Here is a 26,074-nt window from a genome sequence, read left to right as displayed (position 1 = left end):
TTCATCATACAGTCATTCAGCATTTGCTGAGGCCAAAACTGGAAAAACATGACTGGCATTCTTAGTCCTTAAGAATCCCATAATTTAGCTAAGTAATGCAATAGGAACAGCTTCAGTAACAGGCACTTAAAGATAAATGCCACATGCATGAAAGAAGTCAAATGGGAATTCAGACGAAAACAAAACTCCAGGTGGGGGATTGATAAAAGCTTCACAGACACAGTGTCTGAGGATGAGCAGGGGTTTAAGGTAGGCAGGCCTGGTGGGCAGACAGAGGAGAAGGAAGAGCCACATCAGGGCCACACAGAGAAGGCACAGTGTAATGAGTTACAGGGGAGCCAAGGAACAGCTAGGAGAGCATCACCATGTTTGTTCTGTTACATATTAGCTGCTATAGGCAACAGAAAGTGACTGAAAGGTTCTGGGCAGAAGAGTAATGATTGAATCAATACTTTAAGGAAATCACACCAATGTTCACAGACAGGTTGAACTGACCAGCAGAAAACCTGAGCAGGGAGAGCTGAGCAAGCTCTGGAGTCTGAGCTCTGTGACGTCACATAAATGCTAGGTGCCTTGGTTCCTCGTCTACAACACAGGAATGATAACAATACTCAAACAACCTCACAGCTATTATGAAGCTCTGATGAGAATGCATGCTTCAAATAGCAAATGTTTAATCACTATTAATTATAATGAGAGACAGGAGACAAAGACCTTTAGGACAGGCCAGGTACATGGTGATAAGCTTCAGGGTGAGTTGTTTTGGGGATGCAGACAGACGTAGGAGCTCTACAGAAACGATCTAAGGACTCTGTCACTGATTAAGACTTGAAAGTATAGGGAATTTTAAAAATGTGAACTCACCCCAAATTTTTATTCGAGTGAAACAGAAACTAGTGGATTTATTATGCAGAGAAGTAGTACTAAAGAACTGGCTTGAAGAGGAGCCAATGTGTCAATTTTAAACAACATAAATTTACAGTAGAGCCTATTAGCCGTGGGGACTGCCGGGCGGCATGTGTCAGCTCAGGGTTGAGGTTAGGAGTCTTGTGTTGAGCCCTTAAAGCCACATAAACACACAGGTGTGCAAGTGGCCCCAGCATTACTCAAACCCAGCACTAAGCAAAATGGTATTACCTATTGTAGGTGCTACATATTCCGAAGACCCTGACCTCGACTTTCCAAAGTACTCTGATAAACTAATCTCTATTCAAGTAAATGGCTTTGTGCTCTATTTATTAGGAGAAACATACCTATGAAGAAAAAAAAAAAGCATAACCATAACAGACTGCAGGCAAGTAGAGGAGATAACTATGGAGCAGGAAGATCTTTCAGTGATGCTCAGTCACCCCATTCTCCCAGCCCTGAGCTTAATATAAAAATGAGGCACTCAGTTTCTTAGGATGCTGTGTTCTAGAAAGAGAAACAGCCAGGGTGAGACATTTTGGAAACAAAGGATGGGAACTTGAACAAATCATTTTGTCCTATTTCCTTATTTGTGAAAGGAGGGGTCTGAACAATGTCTAAGGTCCCTCCTGTTCCAGTTTAAACATTGTAGAACCCCTGCTTCCTGCTTCCAGAACAAAACCACATGGATCTGTCAAAGACACGTATAATATGAACACGCACATGTAAAGGTCTCAGCGATAATCCCTGTGCTTCCACTCCCAGACCTCAATCTTCAGCATTCTCAGCTTTCCTGTTCACTTGCCTCTCTTTCCTGATATCGCCCATCTAGGATGCCACAACACTTCAAACACCTCAACTGTCTCGTGTAATTTCATAATTCTCAACTATCATGCATAATGGACAAATTTCCAGAGAGTGCTACATTCAAATATAACTAATAAAAGAACTTCATAACACAAACAACCTAAAGTTTCTGTGATTTGCATATTTAAGCAATGTACAAGGACTGTAGCAATAAAGATACCAACCAGATATTAGTAAAATGAGCATAAAAAAGCAGAGAGGAAAGATTCACCTTTTCTTTGTCTAGATGGATTCCACTGATTTCAAAATCAAACATAAACAGTTCAGCCACTCGCCTGTAAATAAGAACCCAGGTTATAACATATAACAATAAAATCACTTTCTTGTTAAATAAATTGGACTTTTTCAACCAAATTCCCCAAAAGCCAAATGTTTACATACACACATGCATGCATGCACACATACAGATAAATTAGTTTGAAACCAGGAATTAACATCTTAGAAATCAGGCAAAATACCCAGCTGACTGACCGGGCATTTAAGCTCTCCTATGGATGATCTGGCATCATATACATCATGCTAATGGTATAATAAGCCTTAAATTGAACCGAGGGAATGATGATTACTCGAATAGGCCAAATTTATCTGCTGCTCTGCTTTTTTTCTAGAAGAAATGGACATCCTTTCAATTATCCACTGCTTTTCCTTCAAAAAATATTTGCCACATACTTTATGCAACCCACCAAATAAATACTCAATGATTTCCAATTGCAACTAGATAAGCCTGTATACATATAACTATAATATACTTTATATCTAGCATGTATATTTAACAGAACTATATATACTCTAAGATGCTTGTGGGTAAAGACATGAATGTTTCATAAGGCATGGTCCCATAAAGGGACAAATACTTTTTGAATGAATGAATACAAGGTAAAGATACAGTAAATTTCCTAACATGGATACAAATAAAGTATTTGGGGAGTTCTAAGAGAGACCATCAAGCAGGCTCCTCACTTATCAGCTTCCATTCACCTTGTGCTAAATTGGCTTAAGACTTGTGAGGGAAGGTTCTTCACCATCTCCAGAACTAGTACTAGTTTGCACTATGGAGAGGAACATTTTTAATAATCATTGAATGCATCTGCAAACTTAAGAGCAAGCCCTAATTTTCCTACCCTTTCCCTGATGTAACAATTTCATCAGAATAGTAAAAAAAACAACAACAATAGTGGAATAGAAAGTATCTTGGATAGTATCTAAAGTAAGGGGCAATTTTTCATTAATTTTCTCCTGTAATATCTTATATTTAGAAGGACATTTCTCCCTTTTTAGTTATAAGCTAATTTGATATAATTTACTTCCCATTAGACACCAGAGGAATTAAAATGTTGAATTCATACCATATCCTAAATGGAAGAGAATTATGTGTGTGCTGGAAACAAGATGTCATCATGCTGTGCCACGAAAGCATGGACCGGTACACACAGTACATTAGAGTGAAAAACATGGTCCCTGATGTCCAAAAAATAAGAGTGTAATATCACTCATAAGTAAATCTGACTGATAAATATGTATCAGGGGATCAGGAAACAAGAGTGTATCTTATAGAGCTTATGCTAGTATTACTAACCTGTAAGAAAGAAGTAATCACACATCACTTTCTTAGCGATATGAAAATTACACAGTAAATGGTAGCTATTTATTTGGTGGTGAGGGGGAAAAGGATTAGAAAGAAATAGGGCAATCAACCAAATTAACCCCTCCTGGGCATCAGGCCCTCCAGACACCTTTTCATTCTTTAATAAATAGACTTTCTTTCCTGTCAAGGGCCTTCCAGTCATGCCATCCCCTCCATGCAGGTGGTGCTTCAGGGACAGTAAGTCCTCTCAAGAAAACCCTGCTTAGATGTTTTGGCTAGACCACCTTCCTAATGAGAAGGCCCGTTATAAAATGTTCTTAGAGCCCTGTACTTCTAATTCCCTACAGTGCAATGCAGTTCTCTTTGTGTGTGTGTGTGTGTGTGTGTGTGTGTATGTCTGTGTGTGTAATGGATGCTTCTCCTCCAACACTATGCTGTGAGCCCCTCTGGAGAATGGGGTCTTGGTTTCTGCCATCTAATGACTGACTCTTCAGTGCCTGGTACAGTGTTTGTGTCTGAGTAGCTTCCATACCGACTTCTCTCACCTGCTGATAAGTGGCAGTGTGTCTACCTAGACCAATATAGACACATTGCCATATATTATCTATATGCATTTTCACCGATTTAATCTGAATACTATAGAATGCATTTGAGACCCACAGAGGAAACTCTTCAGAAACACATACTCATCACTGTCCTTTCATGCAAAAAAAAATTTATCAAAATAGTTCTGCATATGTACCTTGTTATTTAGAAAATTATCTGTTCTTATGAAGTTTTCAAATTTATTTCCACAGACTAGGGTTAACATAATTCCTTCTATAATATTTTTAACTTTCCCTGTTATATCTGTAATCTTATCTCAAATTTTGGATTTGTAACTTTCAACAACTTTTAAATTATATTATCTACCGACTTCTTCATTTTACTCATTTTTCCAAAGAGTCAACACTTGGGTTTATTTATCATTTGTCTGTTTCCTAATGCTTATTTGCATTTTTCTTCTTTTTGTCTTTTCTCTTTTAAAATTCAGAAGTGCTTTAAAGTTCACAGAAAAATTGAAGGAAAGTATTACTTTTATTTTCAATTAACTTTAGTTGAATGCTCCTCACATATTTTTCTTTCCTATTACTAATTATTTAAAGTTATGACATTTCTTCTGGGCATTTTAGCCACCCACAATAAAAATGTTATTTTCTGTAAAAAAAAATAATAAAATAAAATAAAATAAAATAACCTCTTCTCTCCTTCCTAATACCACTGTCCTAGTTCAGGCAGCGGTCCTCCTTCCCCTGATATACTGTAGCTAGCCCTACTGCATCACCTTCCTCCAGTCCTCCACCCCTACAGATGACCTTTCTCAAGGTCAGAATCCCTTGGCGTGATCAACCTGGCACCTCATGAAACACCTGTCCTCCACTGCGAGGTCTCTGAAGGCTGTCCTTCACTACTAGCCAAATTAGGGGCCTCTGCTATGGACTCCAATAGCATTTATGATTTCCACTTACCAAACTTAATTTTAAAAAAACATAGGGAGAACATAGAATGTTTTAAAAAGGTTGTATTGGAGCCGTATGATAGTCATGAAAAAAAAAAAAGAAAGTCATGAATTGTAATACTTGGGTTGTAAATGCTTTATAAGGAGTTTAAGTATAATAAGCAAAGAGGGAACAAAGAATAACTTCAACCAATGTTTTAAAAAGTCAACATATGTACTGCAGAACATAAAAATAATTATGACTAGCTTTACATGTAGGAGCTTATTCCTTTATTCATAGAGTACAAACCTGAGAACACCACCACGATAATTACTTATTTCAACTCCATCCAAATTCCAATAATTAAAAACATAAAACAGTGTGCACTTAGACAATTTTTCAAAGGCTCTACTGCATGAGATTTTCAGTTTTTCTTCCAACTAGTAGCAGCTACTTAGAATATTAAATTCTTTGATGCTATGCCGGAAGCTGAGTTTCTTGGCTAATGAGAATCATTTTCTTTCTCTTTAATCCTGCTACATGCTTGGAACCAATTTCAAATTTAACACCTCTTTCTGTCAATAATTTTTTTAAACTACTAGTTTTCTGGAATTAAGTTATCCAAATATTTGATCTACTCTCCTGGCTTTCTCAGACTTTTCATAAAGGGTATATTTATCTTCTTGATTATTGTGCCAGTATACCTTGAATGGACAGAATTAAAGTTCTTCTGAATTTCTGAAAATTCAATAGACCACATTAATAATTTAGTCACTTACCTTCTTTCTTAAATAATGCAAAGCCCCTAAAATATCCCCATTATCTCTACCTCACAGTGATCTCCCATCCTGAACAGTCAACCTAAAACACATTCCACTCTGTCTCTTCTAGCAACAGTATTTTGTTTGATTTATTAAGAGGGGAAAAAAAACAACAGGCATTGATAAATGGGGATGGGAATGTATAAAGTAAGTTTATCATATTATATAAGTTCATTGTATAACAGCTTTGTGTAGAAATGTAGGGAAAAAGGAAAATCACTAATCTCACCAAAGATAACCACCATTAAAATTCTTATATTTCCCTCCAATCTATTTTTTAAGGCTATGCAGAACATGTGAAATTAAATAACATAAAGTTAGAGAAGTTAGCACAGTGCCCAGCACATAGTAGATACTTGAAAAATGTTTGCAAAGTTTCTGAATGGACGTAAGAGGCACTTAATTCCCTCACACACCAACTCCACTTGATGGAGGAGGGCCAGGTGGACTGGTGGGGGACACGCAACAGGACCGCATCCTGAGAAGCAGAGACAGCATCTGCAGTCTCATAAAGACACAGTCTCAGTGGCAATGTAGTTGTGGCTAACATCAACAATAAAGACCCTCCCTTGGCTTCCATCCAATCTACTTGAGTATGTTATACTACTTATTTAAAATAACTGGGAGCCAAGTAACAGACTTTTATCTTGCTTTTTCTCTTAAAATTAAACCACAAACATTGAACATTTCTTTTTAAAAATTTTTTTCAATTTATTTATTTAAGAGAGTGAACAAGAGCACAAGTTGGAGGGAAGGTCAGCAGGGGAGAGGGAGAAGCAGACTCCCCGTTGAGCAGGGAAAGCCCAATGCGGGCACCATCCGAGGACCCTGGGATCATGACCCAAAGCGAAGACAGACGCCCAAATGACTGAGCCACCCAGGCACCCCTATCTCTTTAAATACTCTTCAGAAACATGGCTTTTAATGTTTGTAATATTTGGTCATATGGACTAAAAATATTTTCATTTTTCCCATTCCTGTAATTCATGCTATGATAAAAGTCCCTGTTACATACATCTCTTTATTCTTGTTTCCTGAGAACACATTCCAAGAAACGAAACTGATCAAAAAGGTGTCCTCCATTAATATTTACCAATTTGCACTTAACTAGACAGGACCCATTATCCTAAGCCATTCAAACTACCCTTGCTCTGTTTCAACTTGGTTAAGTGATGGGTTCTTTGTTCTTTAAGGATGGCAGGGTCCAGTTCTTTGAATGACTACTATGTGCCAGTCACTGTCAAAGCATTTTACTTTCATTATTTCATTTAAACTTCATAAAAATCCTATGAAGTACTTTTTAACTCTTTTCTTACAGAGGAGAAAACAAGACCTGGAGAGCCAAGGAGCTAATATCCAACCAAAGTAGTCTAATAGTACAGGCCACATGTGCAGCCACTGCTTCACATTGATTACATGTATCACACTTATTACACTGTTCCAGGTTTCTTTTTTTTTTAATATTTTATTTATTTATTCATGAGAGAGAGGGGGAGAGAGGGAAAGAGGGAGAGAGAGAGGGAGAGGGAGAGGCAAAGACACAGGCAGAGGGAGAAGCAGGCTCCACACAGGGAGCCGGATGTGGAACTCGATCCCAGGACTCCAGGATCAGGCCCTGAGCTGAAGGCGGCACTAAACTGCTGAGCCACCCAGGCTGCCCTGTTCCAGATTTCTTGCCCATCTGTTTCTATTCCTTATTTTGTGAAAGGAGAGTTTCACCAAAAAAAAAAAAATCCTTTATCTAATTTTCTAAAAGGAAATACACATTTGTTGATTTTTAGTAATCTGTAAGGACTCTTAACACAGTAAAGATATTAACCCTTTATTGTGTAAGTAACATTTGTCCCAGTATTCTGTATTCTGTATTCTGACTGTGAATGTGGAAAAGTTTCGCTGTATCAAAGTTTGCAGTTTTCAGATAATCAAATCAATCTTTTGTGGTCTGACTTTGTTATCATGAGAAGACAGACTTCCCATATTCCAAGATTTTCAATACTTTTATGATTTCCTTTTTTAAAAAGATTTATAGCTTTAAGTAATCTACTATTTTCTCCGAATAGCAGGGAATCTGGCCTAACATCATCTACTGAAAACCCTGATACTAAATGACACTTTTATCATATACTAAATAGAGTCTTATATATATTCGTGACTGAATTTCTCTCTTCTTCCATTGATCTAATGGACTACGCTGGTTTAAGTACAAGACTTTTAAATATAGCATTTTTATAATATGTCTTACTATCTGGTACAAATCCCTTTTTAGTACTTTTCTCACCAGTTTTTTTCCTGTCTTTTCAGCCACATTTATTGTCTATGACTTCAAAATCATTTAAAGTAACAACAGAAATATGTTCTTTATAGATTGTATTTCACTGAACTTATGGACCTAGTAGAAAACATCACTGAGCTTTCTTCTTATCTAAGACAATGTAAGTTTCTCCACTTAATTGTCTCCCATATTTAAACTTATGTGTGGGTGTTGAGGTTCTGCATGCTTTGCATTCCTGAGTTTATTTCAAGGTATATTACAGCTTCTGTTGCTCTTGTGACTGGGGTTTTCCCTCCATTATATTTTCTGAAGATGATGAGTTTATGTTCCTTGCATATAAGAAAGCTCTTAATGGTTTTGGAAAAACCCAAGTAAAACAGGTTTCTTTATGGTTGGGCTTCTCACAGACTCTAATAAACTAAAACTCTTCAAGAGGAGACCATACATAAATGTGTCAGATTTCCAAACTTAACTAATGGAACCCTTCTGGGAATACTTTTGAATAGCTCATAGAACTAGTATTTCAAGGAATGTATCAAAGAATAAGATGATGATCTACTACTCAATTTAAATCATTTCTTTTATACAGCAACTTGTTATGACAAGATAATTTATTAAATCTTTAATTCTCTGGCTTATATGTACAATTTATAATTCTTGTCTCATACCTTACTGCACACAAGGTCCTCTCTGAGTGCTAGCCAACACTCGATGATGCACAAGTGTCATGATATTTCAATAATTATTACTTTAAATTCTTGCTTTTCTCTACTTCCAAGTCTCCTTTCTAGAATACTGATCCTCTCCCTTGCTCATTTTTTCCAAGGGAGTCATCATTTTGTCACTTTAAAGATCCTGTTGGTGTTTTTAGTAACATCTAGAAATGAGGATATATTCTGTTAGAACAAGTTCTTTGCACCTAAATAGTCTTCCAGTCCACTATACTTTCTCTATGTTAAATATAGAAAAGTTGATCATTAGCAAAGTGAGGTTATGAATAACCTGCTATCTCTACTCAATGTCCATACCAATTGAGTATAAATCCAGCACAATGAGCAGGCATTCAACTTTGACTTGTTTTGTTAACAAAGACAGTGTTAAGCTCAAGCCTAGAAGTATGATAAAGACAAACTATTCTGACGGTATAACCAGCTTTCCTAGTATCCTGAGGTTCAGGATCAATGTAGTGAACTAAGATCAAACCTATACCTGCATACTAGAAGTCAGGTGAAAATAATCCCCCAAAGACAGCCTCATTGTATGATTTCTATGGCATGGTGCTTGTGTATCAGATTAACAGTGAGATCCCATATCAACTGATCCCTGCAGAACAGGGGATCCCTGCAGAACAGGGCTTCACGTGGGAGTCATAAGCCACATAACGGAGATAGAAAGGGGAGAAGGAAGCAAGAGGGAGATTGAGGAATGAAAAGAAGTAAGTGTCCCAGTAAGTGTCCCATAAAATACAAAGTAGATGAGCAAATACAAACAGGTAAGAAAAAATATTAACCTCTGTGCTACAAGACAGGTAATATGTAGGTGGGTTAGTGACAAACTTATAAAATCATTATAAATAAATAAGCTTGAGCAAAGAAACATGGTATCCAAAATCCTACATGAAATATTTTTATGCACTGACTTAGAAATTCAGCTTTTTCAATTCAGATCATAATAAATGCAATTGAATGAACCAAAGGAAACCATTTCAAGGATCATGACATCCAACCAGTCAATAAAATCAAATTGCTTCTATCTTCTGGTGGTATCAATTACAGAACTTCAAACATGAAGCTAAGTGTGATTGCCAACACTAATAGGAAGTCATTCCATTGTGAAGCCCCTACTACAGGCCAGGAACTGCTGCAGGTGCTGGGATGCAGCCCTGAACAAAATAGACCCAATGCCTGCCCTCCAAGAGGAAGAGAGATGTAATCAAATTAGCAAACATATAATGCTGGAAATAAGGACTGAGAAGAAAACACAAGCAGAGTAGGAGGAGACACCATTTGAGTGAAGTCCTAAAGAAAGTGCCAGAGTCATATAGTCACCTGGGAGCAATACTGCAGACAGAGGGGGCTGTGAGTACAGTGACACTAGTTGTCCTTCCAATCTGCCTCAATAGTCACAAACATAATTAATGCAAAGGAATAAGTACCTGGTTTCTGGATCGAGGGACTCCACAAGTTTTTTATCAGCTAGCAATTTTTGCAAACTCTGATATAATTCCACATTTGTGTTCAACCTAGAAAAATTACAAATGAAAAAAATTAAACAATCTTCTAGTATCTTCTATTTAACTTTACATTAAGAGAATGGTGTCACATCCTAGCATACACATGCCCACAGGCCAAAGGTTTGGGGTTTTGTTTTGTTTCTTTATTTAGTATAGAAATAGTACAAACCACAGTTAGTACAGAAACAGGCAGTCCCTCAAGCAAAGTGTCAGGGTACTAAGTGTTGTGAAAGGTAAAAGGATAAATTTAAAGCCACGGTCAACAGCTGGAACCAGAAAAGCAGACAGGAGAGAGGGGAGGGCGAGGAAAGTAGTAGCTGGTGAGCTGAGTGATCTGAGCCTACTGCCACTGAGAATTCATTCAGAGCAACATGCTGATGGCCATTTATTTGTTTAATATAAAGGGAATGAAGATGGGAGGAAGCATGAACACAAAGATCGTGCAGTTCCAAAGTGAAGAGCCTAGAACATGGGTGACTTTGCCCACCTGGGCCACAGTGGCAGGCTCACATGGCCACACAGTGAGGAAAGCTCAAGGACGCAGGCTTCAGGGCCACACACTAGAGTTACAACACCAGCCCTACTACTACTTGGTGACCTCGGGCAAGGATTTGAACTCCTCCAGCTTGTTAGACTGCAGGTCACCCTGAGGGTTAAATGAGATGCTCCCCCCATGAATGAAGAAATAGTAGTTATGATTAGGTGGCCTTGCCAGCCTGCTCTCAGCCCCCCAATTGAGTACTGCCCTCAACCCAAGCCACAGTCCCACTACCAGGTCCTGAGTTCTTTCTTCTTTCCTGGATGCCAGAAAGCCCTGCCACTCTCGGAACTAAACAGTGACTTGGTTTCAGACATAATGTGATCCCTGCCCAGTAGATCCCCAGGGAAGGGAGGCTGTAAGAACTGTCTGCCCATTCTGACTCAGGAACTCAAGGATGGCCAAGTTCCCTAATGAGTCAAAAACCTGCAGCTCTGTAGAAATTGAAGAGTTTCTGTTGCTATGGCTCTCGTGGACCACCCCAAAGACCAAGGGAACTGAGGCAGTCACCACCAGTGGGAAAATGTTCAACAGGAAGGGCAGGCACACCACCTCTCCTGCGCCCAGGCAGCAATCCCAGGAAACTGGAAGAAAATCAATGTGGGCCCCCACCACCTCCAAGATGGCTCATTCAACAAGCTACTACATACATTTCAAAAGGACAGGCATTCAGACACGGCCTGTGCTGTATCCTCTTCAGAAGTTTCAGCACATCTCCCGCATTATGTTTTATGTCATAAGATCCTGAGATAAAGTCTCTATTTTAGTCTATGGCTGGCATCAACTCTAAACAAACACACCTAACCTTAGGCTTTTATTTCCACTACTGGGGAACAAATCAATTCTACACACACACCTGAAACCATCCTATTTCTCAAAGATCAACTCCAGTAGTTAAGGCATGATTCAGTTAGACTCAAGAGGAAAAGGAGTCCTGGTGCTCAGGGAGAACCACACCTGAAATCATCCTATTTCTCAAAGATCAACTCCAGTAGTTAAGGCATGATTCAGTTAGACTCAAGAGGAAAAGGAGTCCTGGTGCTCAGGGAGAACCAAGAGCAAAGCACGGGTGAAGGCCATTAGTTCTGTGTCCTGACCCACTTGCAGGCCCTTGACGGGCCTCAGGGCAGCCGGTGGAGTGTGGCAAAGAAGGAGAGAACTGAAACACTCTCCAGGATGAAGTGAAGACCTTGCACAGATACTCTTTTGACAACCATTTGCTACCAATTATGGTCTCCTTGTTGTCCTGCTGCAAAATTAAGAACCCACATTCATCAGACCAGAGCTGTATCTCAGCTCAGGCCCGATACAGTGTTCAAGGTGCCTCAGGCAGGCACCCCAGCAGCTCATACTCATTTCTTGGGGCTCTTCCCTGGGCAGTGCTGTCCCTCCCAAGGAGGCCACAATTGCAGTCCCTTCCTCACGCCCAGTGTCTGGAGTGTGCAGGGACCCGTTTTATCTCAGTCAACAAGTAGATTTTCAATGGCTCTAAGAGAACTTACATGTATTGTCACAAAGAGAGCAAATGATGCTCAGTGGGGGTGAAGCAGCAGTAGCACCTCCTGAAGCGTCAGGTCAAAACCAGAGAAGCCACTGCACTCTGTCACCACACACCTCCTCCAACTTCTGGCTTGTGAAAAAGCCCTCCAATGTTTTCCAGTGGTATGTTCATGCCCAGCGAGCCCCTGCCATGCTCACTCGCTTTCGACAGTGTCTGGCATGGCCTCATGCACTTAAGTGCCTTTGAATATGGCACTGTCCACCTCAAAGTCATTTTCACAAGCACTTTCAAGCTCTTCGTAAAGGCTTAAAATATTTAAATCAACCCCAAGATTGCTTGAAAATAACTCATTTCATCAAAGCCCCAGCCTGCCTCAGCACTCCCAGACAGTTTTATGATCTCCCTAGACAACCTCCCCACCCCAGATTCAAGGGACCACAAGGCTACTTTGCAGAGACAGTGTTGGCATCTTGCCTAGAGCCCACAGCCATCAATGCAATAGCAGTTTCATTACAGGATAATCATGAAATTCCAACTTGCCAGTGAGATACTAAAAAACTCTTACTTAAATAAATAAATAAATACATAAATACATAAATAAATAAATAAATAAATAAAAAAAATAAAAAACTCTTACTTAATGTAAATAATAATGAGAGTGGATGTTTGCTACGTGCCTGATACCACCAGAAGCACTTTATTATCTCATTTTCCTCACAGTACATCTAAGAGGCAAATCACATTATTACTTCACTCGCAGACAAGGAAAAGAACAGATAAATAAGCTGATGAATAGCCAGTCACAGTGCTGGTGCCAAGGAGACCACAGTGGCCTGCCCCAGGGCCCCCCCTCTTCCCCAGCACCCTGGGCACTGTGCAGGGTAGCACACCATCCCCTAACCTGCAGGGAGGAGCCCTAGAGACAAATTTCCTAAAGCAAAAATCAACAAAACCACATCACCCAAGATCGTAATGAAAGGGAACAGAACATACTTTTCTACCATGGTGCCAATACTTCTACAAGCTTCTTCCGCCGCCTCTCTGAATGCGGGCTCAGGGTGAGCAATTTTCACAAAATCGGCCTAATAAAGAAGAAAGACAAAACCAAGAGGGAATTTGATGGAAAGCTTTCTTCCAAGATCTGAGGGTAAAAATGAAAACCTGTGCTTTCAAGTGTGCCATTTGGCTTGACATAGGCATTTCCATTACTGAAATTTTCCTAAACTAGAAGGGCAAAGCAGCTACTTTCTGAACATTTATTAATTCTGTTATTCCTTAGAATCGAGTGGGTTTCATTCCAAAGAAAATACTTGCACTAACTTTATTTTAGAAGTCTTTCTCCTTCAAAAATAAACACCAAGTGAATTCTTCCTAATTCTACAGTCCAAAAAGGCAGAATCTTATTTCAAATATTCTAAAACTGTTGGCAATATGGTCCTCACGTGTTAACCTGGCTCCAGAGAACAACTATAGAGGCTTTTTTTCAACTGACAGCATAGTTTCAAGACTGATTTAACTACACTCTAGCCTTTGTACAGAAAACAAAGGCACATTCTCTCTTTATAGGCCTTTTAATAAATATGAATTCCCAGTCTCAGCTTAAATGACTCACAACTAATAGTGGTGCAGTGGCTACTATCCTGACTTAAGCATTACGCTGAGCTAGAATTATTTTTACTCTTTTAATGAAATTATGTAAAGCCAGATTTTAGTTTTCATGTTAATTGTAGCATACTGCAAAAGAAAAATGCAAGGGAACTACACATTCTTCAGTCTTCAAGAAAACATGTGTGACTATAATATGAAATAAAATCACCACAAGGTAAAATTTCCTAATTTTATTATTAAATATTTTTTAATATAAAAACATTTAAATCCACAGTTTTATACATTTGATATAACAATGACATTAGTACTTGAAAAATGAGCCATGTAAAATTTACAATTTGTATAAATTACTAATCTACATGTTGCAGAATTTACAATCAATATTTATTTCAAAATGCTGGCATATATTTTAAAGTTCATTTGTGGGGCACCTGGGTGGTTTAGTCGGTGAAGGGTCTGCCTTCAGCTCAGGTTATAATGTCGGGATCCTCGGATAGAACCCCACGTGAGAGGGGATCCCTGGGTGGCTCAGCGGTTTAGCGCCTGCCTCCGACCCAGGACATGATTCTGGAGTCCCGGGATCGAGCCCCACATGAGGCTCCCTGCATGGAGCCTGCTTCTCCCTCTGCCTGTGTCTCTGCCTCTCTCTATCTCTCTCTCTCTGTGTCTCTCGTGAATAAATAAAAAAAATATATTAAAAAAAAAGAACCCCACGTGAGTTCTGCTTCTCTCTCTCCCTCTGCCCCTCCCCCCACTGAGCACCCCTGCTCTGTCTCTCTCTCAAATGAATGAATAAAATCTTTTCAAAAAATTCTTTAGAAATAGTAATAGCAATTGTATTAAAAAAAGAAAAAGAAAGCAAAACCAAATGATCATTTGGTGGGAAATAACAGTTTATGAAGCCCTTGCCTTATTACAGTATTGATCTTACTGGCAGGTAAAGTCTTAAAAATTCAGAAGGAAAACGGTTCTTTGAATTTTTTTACCCAAAGATTTCCACATAGAAATCACATTTAGAACTTTTTAAATGAGATTTTACTATACCTCATAAATACAAAAAACTTCCAAAATAGGACAAGCTATGGGGCAGAGAGTTAAAATCTCTTTAGAGAGGAGCAAAAAGCAAAAATGTAAGGAAAAAAAAAAATCCTAGAACACCACTTAATTAAAATGGAGGCTAAGACAACAAATAAACCACCAACAAAGTCAATAATTGACTGCACGTAAGTGAAACTCCCTGACAAATATTTTCCTTTTCAGATTTCAGTGACACAATTAAGCAAAGGTATGAGGCATCCTCGGGCAGTGCATGTCCCGTGTCCTCAATCGTTCAGTGTTCGGTACCTGCACACTTCAGAACAAAACTAAGATCCTATAAAACCAAGAAGTGACGAAAAGGAGTCTGCAACACACCTCACTTCACTCTTGGGAAAAACCCTTTAAAACATTATCAGTTTCCTTAAAATAGGGTGGGGGTTGCTTGGGGGGCTCAGTCAGTTAAGCATCTGCCTTCAGCTCAGGTCATATCTCAAGGGTTCTGGGATGGAGCCCCACTGAGCAGAAAGCCCGCTTCTTCCTCTTCCTCTCCCTCTGCCCATACCTCCCACTCATTCGTGCTCTCTCATGCTCTGTCTCAAATAAATAAATAAAATCTTAAAAAAATAAATTTCCTTAAAATGGGGGCACTCACAGTGACAGTATGACCATCTAAAAGGTATTACTGCTCAATTCAGGTGTATAGGAGGGGAAGAATGTTCCAAACGGGGGGAAAAAAAAAGATGGGGAGGTGTTATGCTAGGCGAAAGAAGTCATTCCCAAAGGGCAAATGATTCTGTTTACCTGATGTTTTAGAAGAGACAAACTATAGGGATGGAGAACAGATGGGTAGTTGCCAGAGCTAAGAAGGGAGAGCTGGGTCTGACTATACAGGGGCTTTTCTGGGGCAATGGAATAGTTCTGTACCTTAATTGTGGTGGTGGCCACATGAATACATGAGTTAAAATTCATAGAACTGTATCATCCCCCAAAAGGAGTCAATTATACAGTATGATCATTTTAAAAATAAATAAATACTTTTTGAAAAGATGGGGATGCTGACTTTCTAACCTCTCCAGGTACAGATGGCCTATTCATCTGACCTAAGCAGCCAGCCAGCCTGTAAAAGGTACAGAACAGCAGGTGAGGACATGAATTCTTCAGCCAAAATGCCTGGACTCTGAGCTCAGTTCCACCATTTACTGGCTAGGTATATCACTTAACCTCTTACAGCCTTTCTTTCCTCATCTGAAAATGGGAGATATACTGAGAAGGTTAATTTAGTTAGAATCTAGTGCCTCATAAGATCTAAAACAATAAAAAAAAATTTAACATCAGAATATAAACTCTGGGCAGCCCCGGTGGCGCAGCGGTTTAGCGCCGCCTGCAGCTCAGGGCATGATCCTAGAGACCCTGGATCGAGTCCCACGTCAGGCTCTCTGTATGATGCCTGCTTCTCCCTCTACCTGTGTCTCTGCCTCTCTCTCTCTCTCTGTCTCTATGAATAAATAAATAATCTTAAAAAAAAAAAAAAGAATATAAACTCCATGAGGTCAGAGATTGCACCTGTCATGACTGCATTCCCAATGCCTAGAAGAGTGCTTGGCACATGGTGGGGACTCAATATTGAATGAGTGTGAAGATATACAGTCCCATACCAAGTAGACAAGATCAAGAGGGTCCACAATTTTGGATTATGTGCACAACTAAAATTTCCTTCACTGACATGACTAAAGCAAAGGTGGCTCTTTTGGGCAGCTAAAAAAATCGTGCCTTCTACGTCGACAATGGGCTTCTTGATGAAGAGACCCTATGTACGTTGTCTACTCCAGTTTCAAAATGTGAAAAAAGAAAGTCTATAATACAGGTTCATATCCAAACAGTTTTCATTGGAAAAAGACATTCCTGAAAAGGTTTATAAACAGTGGCTTTTCTTAATATTTATTATAAATGTACAAACAGGTAAATGTCATATTAAAATTCTGGTAGAAGTTTTCATGAATGAAGAATCTTTGTCAAATGAAGACTCTTTGCCAAATGAGTGAGTAGTCATTCTTTTATTATATATCACATATGTATTTTTTTAACTATACATATTAAAGTACAGATTTTACATACCACCTTTTCCTATACATTTTTCCCATACCTAATGACTTACTCCCACTATAACAAATTATACACTCAACAGCTCTCAAATAGGTCACATGTTGTTAGTATATATGCCAAAGCGAGCACCAGATGCTCTGAGCTCTATAGTCTGTAACAGTAAACCTAATAAACTTAACTTAAATTTTAACAGCTTGACAGAGAAGTAGCTTCAAGGCTTACACCAAGCATCTTACCAAGTCAGCCACTCTGCACAAGGAATCGGAGAGCTCGTCGAAAATGAGCACGGTCTGGGGCCCAGGCGGCATGGAACACACGCGCTCCACCAGCAAGTCTGCCTTTCTCAGGGCATTTTCTTGTGCAATCCGAAATCCTTCTGGGGCACTGAGCTCAGGAACTCCAAAAAGACCCTGCAATCCAGAGAACATTTCCAATTTGTAATGAAGAATAGGATTTTTTCATATTAAGTCCTCTTTTCATAAAGGAAATCTTGGTTTTCATTGGTATATCATGTAATACCTGTGATCACAGACACCACGTTCACATTCCCCACATTGTTCCACATAAATTAGACTACAAATATTTTAAGGACGGAATTGGTCTTTCCTTTTTAATTATTTCATAAAAAACAAAAACAGAATGGTATAAAAAATAAATAAATAAACAAATAAATAAATAAAATAAAATAAAATAGAATGGTATAGGTTCAAAATCCAGCTTAGCCACTATTATAGAACCTACCTCATCAAGTGGTTAAAATGATTAAATGAGATGATGCATGTTTGAAAAACATTTTAACAGTGTGGGGCACACAGAAAGCATTTCATAGATGGTAGCTATAATCACCAAGAGCTGTGTGATCTTGGTTGGCCAAGTTCTCTCTCTTCCTGGGCTTAATTTTCCCATCAGGCACAATGAAGATGACAATACATATCTCACAGCATGGATACAGGTACCAGGTTAGAAAGTATATGTAATGTCTTTTAGGGATACTGCTGGCCGTCCAGCCAGGTCCAGTTCACAGTACCAAGTATTCCACAACTTAAGATAGGGAGGATGAGCTGATTGTTGAGCACACAGATATTTCCGAAAAATTTCATAAACATGTTAAAACCAACTCTTAGGTGGAAAGCAGCAAACTTTATATGTTTCCAAAAATATTTTAATATATTGATAAACACAAAAATCACTAACCCTCAGGAAGGCAGGTAAAAAACACAAAGCATTTACTATGCATTTACTGCATGCAAGAAATGAACTATGTGCTTTTTTTAGGTCCTCTCATTTAAATCACATAACCGGGATCCCTGGGTGGCGTAGCGGTTTGGCGCCTGCCTTTGGCCCAGGGCGCGATCCTGGAGACCCAGGATCGAATCCCACGTCGGGCTCCTGGTGCATGGAGCCTGCTTCTCCCTCTGCCTGTGTCTCTGCCTCTCTCTCTCTCACTGTGTGCCTATCATAAGTAAATAAAAATTAAAAAAAAATAAAATCTTTATTAAAAAAATAAATAAATAAATAAATCACATAACCCTAGTGCAGGAAACACCATCCTCCTTTTACGGATGAGGAAACAGTTAAAAAAACAAAAACATGTTTGAGGTCATTAATAGTGGGAAAGAAAGAACTTGAGCTTGCTTCACACATCTCTAAATCCCACACTTTCTCCATACTTCTGTATTGCAATTTATCTGTTTGAAAGTCTTCTCTCCTGAGAAGGCAAGATCCTAGAGGTAGGAATCCTGTTCATCATTTAAACTAGCTGCCCAGCATAGTGCCTACCACATGGAGAAACTCATGAATGAAACAAATTAAAGGGTCCAGTGCTTAATCCCGTAGATTAACTTTGGAGATGACTAACATGTTGATTTTCTAAATTAGCAAGAGGTACAATTTTCAGGACTCAGAAAGCCCACCGTTTCTGCAAGAAGGGATGCCTGAAATTAAACTCTTGCCAAAATGATTAAGAAGTTGAAGAAAATAAAGACACTGCAGGCAGAGCAGAATCGGGACCAAAAATAAATTAGATTCTTTCCACTGATTTAATTTGATTCAAGTACAGGCTGTTTTTCATTTCCCAGCACACATGCCTATCTATACTGCTCTTGGGAATTCTACACCTCAGACTACTAGTGACGGTAATGACAAAAAAATTACATAAACCTTTGGGGGTGTTTGTTGTTCTTGTTTAATCAAAAACAATTCACATATCTGCTACCAGTGTCTAAAATCATGATAAACAAAAGAAAAAAATAAAGCTAAAATTAGCTATATTTCATCCGTCCATAACGAAGCTTACTCTTTTCATCCTTCTACTCAGTACCTATAGATAGTTGTTCTCCTCCTCACAGCAATTAGGTCAAAACCGTACTATGTTATTTAACCGTATGGGAGTTGGTGGAGCCGATTCCGTACGAAAGTATTTTTTAAAACAAAGCTAATGACAGAGCTCAAATAAGAAAACACATCATTAGGCTCTAATGGTGTGACCATGTCCAAGACTCTTTATAAGAGGGGCAGTGGGGATCCCTGGGTGGCGCAGCGGTTTGGCGCCTGCCTTTGGCCCAGGGCGCGATCCTGGAGACCCGGGATCGAATCCCACGTCGGGCTCCCGGTGCATGGAGCCTGCTTCTCCCTCTGCCTGTGTCTCTGCCTCTCTCTCTCTCTCTCGCTCTCTGATGACTATCATAAATAAATAAAAATTAAAAAAAAAAAAAAAACAATTAAGAGGGGCAGTGTTAGAAATAAGCGAGAAATTAAAAAGGCAAAAAATAAAAGTAATAACCTCAAGTGGGTAAAATCCACAAATGCAAAGGAGAACAGGCACCAGGCAAGTCCCTTTGAAGCCTGCCTTCCTGCCACCTTTACTCCAGCCACTCAGTCCACACCGAGCGCCTAGGGAATGCCAGACAGCACGCTGGGTGTGTGCGGACAGAATGAAGAATTCGGCCAGTGACTCCCCGGGGGGGGGGGGGTTGGGGGGGGCGGGGGGGGCAATCAAGGTGGTCAACGCCGTGGACGCCTCTGCAGGGCAGGAAATCACTGTTCTCAGCACTTCTGCGCCTGCGTGCCCGGGTGGGTCAGGTCGCCGTCGCGGGTCCTGTTATCGGCCCCGCATCAGGTCCCCCGCAGGGAGCCTACTTCTCCCTCTGCCTGTGTCTCTGCCTGTCTCTCAGGAATACAATCTTAAAAAACAAAAACAAAAAAAAAAAACAAGCAAACAAAAAAAACCAGTTCTGTGTTGTATAACAAGAGCCCAAAGCTTGGCAAAACATTAAGGACCCTATTTCGAGAATCAAAGAACCGAGTCATCACAGGCCTCCCGGACGCCACCGCGAGGTGCAGGGCGAGCCCCCCCCCCCCCCCCCAGGGCACAGGTGCGCGGCGGCGGGGACCGCTCGGGGCGGGGCGGGAGCCTCCCCTCCCCTCCCCTCCCCTCCCCTCCCCTCCCCGCCGGACGCGCCGCCTCCAACAGGAGGAACGCACGCGGGGAGCGCAGCCGCGGCGCCGAGGGGACGGGTCCCGGGCGCAGCGCGGGCCGCACCCCGAAGGCCGCCCGCCGCCCGCCGCCGCCCAGGCCCGCAGGAGCAGCTGACCCGCAGGGTCGCCGAGAGCGCGCCCGGGCCCTCCCGCACCAAACCACCCGCCCGACCCCGCCGGCCACGCGGGGCGCCCCTCCCGCACCGCTCACCCGGCGCTCGCCGAACAGGTCCAGGCGGCGGCCCTGGGGCTTGACGTTGAAGGCGGCGCCCACCGGGGACCAGCTGGTGCTGACCTCCCGGGCCCGGCGCCCAGCCCCCAGGCCGCCCGGGCCCGCTCGCCCCCGCCACACAGCCGCCGCCGGGGGCCCGAGCCCTCGCAGCCTCCGCGCGCACAGCATCCCGACCCCGCTGCCCCCGCCGCCGCCGCCGCCGCCGCCCCCTCCCCGCCGCGGGCCCCGCCCCTGAGCCTCAGCGCCCGCCGCGAGCGCGCGCGCCGCGTTTCCAAGGCAGCGGCCCACGCGGCGCCAGCGGACGCCGGCGCTTCCGGTCGGGGCTCGCGGTCCCTCGGGGCGTGAGCACGTCGGCGTCCAGCGGGCAAGAGCGTGGCCCCGCCGCCCGGACGGGGAGCGCCGCGGTCTTGCGCCCCCGCGTGCCCGGAGTGAGGAACGGCCGGGGAGGGGGGGGGGGGGGCCTGCTCCCCACGTGACCGGAGCGGGCGGGCCGCCTGGCTGCAGGGGAGCTCCTCGGGGCGCCCCCGCGGCTCCGTCAACTACCCGAGCGCCTGCGACGCTCCTCCTCTGCAGGGGCCCTGCGCTGTGCGGTTGTGCGGCGCCCGCTGACTTACCTGCCAGTGAGCCTTCATCGGCTCCGCCTTGTGCATGTTTTTCTTTTTGTTTTAAAGATGTATTTGTTTTTATTTAGAGAGAGAGAGAGAGAGAGAGAGAGAGGGGCAGAGACACAGGAGGAGGGAGGAGCAGGCTCCATGCAGGGAGCCCGACGTGGGACTCGATCCGGGGTCTCCAGGGTCACACCCTTGGCTGAAGGCAGGCGCCAAACCGCTGCGCCACCCAGGGATCCCTGCCTTGTACAATTTGTGATGATAATCGACAATATACATTTGCAGAGGGAGGATTGCACCAAACTTCACTCAACCACGAGGGAGTGAGAGGGTTTGGGGGCAGGGGGTGCCTGGGTGGCTCAGTGCTTGAGCGTCTGTCTTCAGCTCAGGTCGTGACCCCAGAGTCCCGGGATCGAGTCCCACATCAGCCTCTCGCAGGGAGTCCTCCCCTCCCTCTGCCTAGGTCTCTCTCTCTCTCTCTCTCTCTCTCTCTCTCTCTCTCTCTGCCTCTCATAAATAAATAGAATCTTAAAAAACAAACAAACATTGAGGGTCAGGAGGCGAAGAGGAAATTGTGATTTGGGGCTTCAGATGGCGAGTGTGGAAAAGGTTGGGGCCTCTAACCAGCCAGGGCTCCCCCAGATGAACGGGAAGCAGCCACAGCTGGAGTGGGGTGGGGGTGGGGTTCTCCTCGGGGAGGGAGGCTCAGCCTTGCTCCGCTTCAGCCTCCTCCTGTGCAGAGAAGGAATCTTGCAAGGCGCCTGCTCCTTTATCTCCCTGAAGTGCATGCGGGTTAAGTGAAAGGGTTTGGTCACAGTAAGGTGTTTCTTTTGAGAGGTTCTGTAGGTGGAGAGGGAAGAAAATCAATAGTTGGAGAAGGGACAGAGGGGACATGAGGCTGCCACAGTGACCCTCACATTTTGCCTGGCGCTCTCATTCCACGCACCTGCGGCTTCTTGGTCTCTCACTTTCAGGGTGAACGGGGTGCTGCTGAATGGCAAACCCATATGGGATGGGCCCCTTGAGAATTGACCCTTCTGCAGAAGAGAAGCCAGGTGTGTGGGTTCTGAGAAGACCACCCCCCACACACATAACACACATACACTACGGAAGTAAGCAAGAGGGAGGGCTGGCTACTGTCCTCCAAATACTGTTCTCCACCTCAGTTTTTGTTTTGTTCTTATATATATATATTTTTTTTTTTTTTAAATTTATGACAGTCACAGAGGGAGAGAGAGAGAGGCAGAGACACAGGCAGAGGGAGAAGCAGGCTCCATGCACCGGGAGCCTGACGTGGGATTCGATCCCGGGTCTCCAGGATCGCGCCCTGGGCCAAAGGCAGGCGCCAAACCGCTGCGCCACCCAGGGATCCCTTGTTTTGTTCTTATAAAGCAGGTTCCACATCCACAGTGGAGCCCAGTGCAGGTCCCAACTCACAACCCTGAGATCAAGACCTGAGCTGAGATCAAGAGTCCCATGCTTAACCTGCTGAGCCACCCAGCTGCCCTTCTCCACCTCGGTTTTATGCAGGAACTAGAGACCAAGTGATTCTGTTAAATCAGTATGAGTGCAGAGGGTGTTGATGGCTGTGGTCTTCTGTGACCACAGAAGGTTGATTCCTTTGCCTTGGGTGCCAGAAGTGTGACTTGTGCAGAGGAGCCAATAACCCAAGTGAACATGTTTGTTCCCAGGCAATGCATAGTCACGTTTTCTTAAATTCCTTTTTTAAGTCATTCCAGAGCTTTATCTCACCAGAGTATTTGGGCTTAGAGTAAATCTATGTTCATTTTAACATTGCCTGTTGGGTTTGAGGAGTCCTAAGAACCTTCTGGAAAGTTCCAGAGAGTCAGAAGTTAAAGCCAGGAGTGGTACATGCTTTCTATAGATAGCTTCTAATCCCGCCTCCCTCCTTCCATTCCACCCTCCACACACACAGCAAAAAAGTTTGTTTTCAATATAGCCTGGAAGGGAGAAAAAACCTAATTGATTGATAAGTTGTGATTTCATTTTATACTGAATTTAGTGATTCATCAGTTGCACATAACACCCAGTGCTCCTTACATCATCAAACGCCCTCCTTAATGCCCATCACCTAGTTACCCCATCCCTTCATCCTCCTCCCCTTCAGCAACCTTCAGTTTGTTTCCTATGTCTACTAATTTTTGTTTGTTTTTAAAGATTTTATTTATTTGCCAGAGAGACAGAGCCAGGGAGCACAAGAAAGGCAAATGGCACAGGGAGAGGAAGAAGCAGGCTCCCCACTGAGCAGAGAACCCAATGTCTGGGTACGGGGCTCCATCCCAGGACCCTGGGATCATGACCTGAGTTGAAAGTAGATGCTTAACTGACTGTGCCACCCAGATGCCCCTCTACTGATTCTTTAATCAAAGATTTAAAATGATTTAAAATCCCCAAATCCCCACCTCCATGGTAATATCATATTCTTGGTCACTGGCTGGGTCTTAGGGCAGCTGTCCCATATGATAGACCTAATGCCTGTATAGCAGACCCTTACAAAGATGTCAGATGTGACATGTAAAAAAGAAAATTCATCAAAATATTTGACAAAAATGCTTACTTTGTCATATTTTCTTAAAAGGTGTTTCAAATCTGAGAGCCTTCCTTTAGCCCAGAATGGTTGCCATACAAGGATACTTAACCATTGTAATGCAACATTTAAGCCTAAAAGTGTCCTCAGGGGTTGATGACTTATCCTAAATTAACAAGGTTTCTGGTTTCAGAGAGACTTGGCATAGTTAGACTTTTAAAAACTGTAGTCCACAAACAAAGGGTTGCAGAAGGGGGAATGGGGTAAGTGGGTGTTGGGCACTAAGGAGATGAGTGAGCATGGGGTGTTATACTATATGTTGGCAAATTGAATTTAAATAAAATATATTAAAAATAAATAAAAATAAAAACTGCAGTCCAAGTTCGTAGACAAGCAATGAACAATACTCTCAAATGGCAGATTAGACACGCTCCACCCCTGCCAGTCAACTTCATCTTCTTGAAATCCTTTAAGATATGTTTAATATCTCATCTTCTGTATTTGACCTAAAAAAATAATTTCATAAAAGCTTCTATCCTATGTAGGGTCATAAATGTGTTTTTTCTTTATCTCAACCTATAAAGTTGTGTTCCTAAGTAGAAAGGAGTTTGTACTGTTCAGTCCATAACAAAACTAGGCTTTACACTGGGGAGAAATAGCTTAGATTATTACAATTTGAGAAAGCCACAGAAGCCAAAAAATGAGGCCACTGTGGCTCAAGAAATAGAGTGATCAGTCACACTACAGCTGAGCCGAAGTAGGGCAGCAAGGGAGACATAAGGGTTGGGATGTAAAATTGAAGAAGACCCTCAGTGTCGGGGTCATGTGCCTGCAATGTCAGCACCTGGAAGGGAGCCTCTCCTTCTCTGCTGCACCCTGGGGGCCTCACTTGCTTCACCCCAGTCCTGGCTCTGTTCTAGAAGAAACAAACTAAAGAAGGCCATTAAAATGCCTGCAAGCAAAGTATTTCTGTACATTTCCAGAATTTTCCATAACCATCGAGTAATTTTTCAATATTTCATTTACAGCAGTGCTGCTTATAATGATAATTCAGAAAAATCCCATGTTTCCCAGGGAACAAAGATATCATCACGTCAGTGTTGACTCTGTTGGAGTACGGAAGGAATGGCTCTAAGTCCCAATTTCTAGAGGCGCCCCTGTCAGGCAAACTGGCCCCAGACTGTGATTTGGAAAATAGCATAGCTTGAATATGCATTGAGCTTGCATCCTTCTGCTTCTTTATTAGTTGCTTTTAACTCCTAGAAAAGCATATTGAGTTAACTTAGGCATATGTGATACTTCCAGAATTTTAGAGGTGTGGGACCATATGAAGTTATTACATTCCAGCACTACTGTATGATAGACTAGAGCACAGAAAAGCTAAATAACGTATCCACTTCAAATTCTTTTGTCATGGCTGGAACCACAACCCATACGTCTCTACTCTTAGTCTTGGGCATTTTCCAGTACAATCGTGCTTTCCCTCTCCTTGGGCCTTAGACTACTTAATATTCTTTTAGACAAGAGCAGTAGTAACAATGACAATAACAACAAAAACCCTGCATCATTCTGGCTCAAGTGACACCATAGTTCAGGGATATCTCTAGTATCTCTGTCTTCAGGAACAGCTGGATTTAGGGCTCTAAACAATGTCATGGGAACTGGGTCTTCTCCAGCCTTGCTTGATTTTGTTTTGGGGCTCTCCAGATTAGCTAAATGGCTGCCAGCTGAAGTTCTAGCTTCACCTGAAGAAGATCTTGCCTTCTTTCCCCACCCCCACCCCCACCCCCACAGGCCTTCCAAAGTTGCAGTTTGCATCTCATTGGCTCTGATTGGATCCATCACCATTTTGGAAATAGTCACTGTGGCCAGAAGAAGGTACTATTCTTATTATTAGCCAGGCCTGAATCTCCAGTGTCTACACCACTTGAAAGACTTGTCTGAGAGTGCACACCAGGATGCTTTTTACCAGATGAGAGGTATTTCTGAAGAAGAAATATCCTCTGTGGCCCAAAAGGCAAGTTTCTTTTCACCTCCCAGATTTCTTGGTATATTCATCTGCATCCTCTGGTTTCCACCGTAACTCTGTTTGATGTCTCTGTCCAGGTACCTCTTCCTTCTGTGTAACTCATTTAAAAATTTTGTAAGATAGGGGATCCCTGGGTGGCTCAGTGGTTCCGTGCCTGCCTTTGGCCGGAGGTGTGATCCTGGAGTCCCGGGATCTAGTCCCAGTCAGGCCTCCCTGCAAGGAGTCTGCTT

General features: G+C 42.3%; 1 protein-coding gene across 3 annotated transcripts in view; it reads right to left on the bottom strand.

Annotated features, from left to right (window-relative positions):
* The window catches only part of MIPEP (mitochondrial intermediate peptidase), a 171,477-nt gene extending 150,647 nt beyond the window's left edge, over positions 1-20,830 (bottom strand). For all 3 annotated transcript variants that reach the window (XR_013362922.1, XM_077868387.1, XM_077868386.1), the window contains exons 1-5: positions 20,639-20,830; positions 17,187-17,360; positions 13,195-13,283; positions 10,085-10,171; positions 1,985-2,048 (exon numbers count right to left, since the gene is read on the bottom strand). Coding sequence is in view for 2 of the 3 variants with exons in the window: in XM_077868387.1 (XP_077724513.1) it covers positions 1,985-2,048; positions 10,085-10,171; positions 13,195-13,283; positions 17,187-17,360; positions 20,639-20,827 (603 nt within the window). In the remaining variant the exon portion in view is untranslated. The remainder of the gene's footprint in view (positions 1-1,984; positions 2,049-10,084; positions 10,172-13,194; positions 13,284-17,186; positions 17,361-20,638) is intronic.
* Between the last annotated feature and the right edge of the window lie 5,244 nt (positions 20,831-26,074).

The sequence above is a fragment of the Canis aureus genome, chromosome 24, assembly GCF_053574225.1.
Source record: "Canis aureus isolate CA01 chromosome 24, VMU_Caureus_v.1.0, whole genome shotgun sequence".
Taxonomy (NCBI): Eukaryota; Metazoa; Chordata; class Mammalia; order Carnivora; family Canidae; genus Canis; species Canis aureus.
This window is presented reverse-complemented; position numbering and strand designations above follow the sequence as displayed.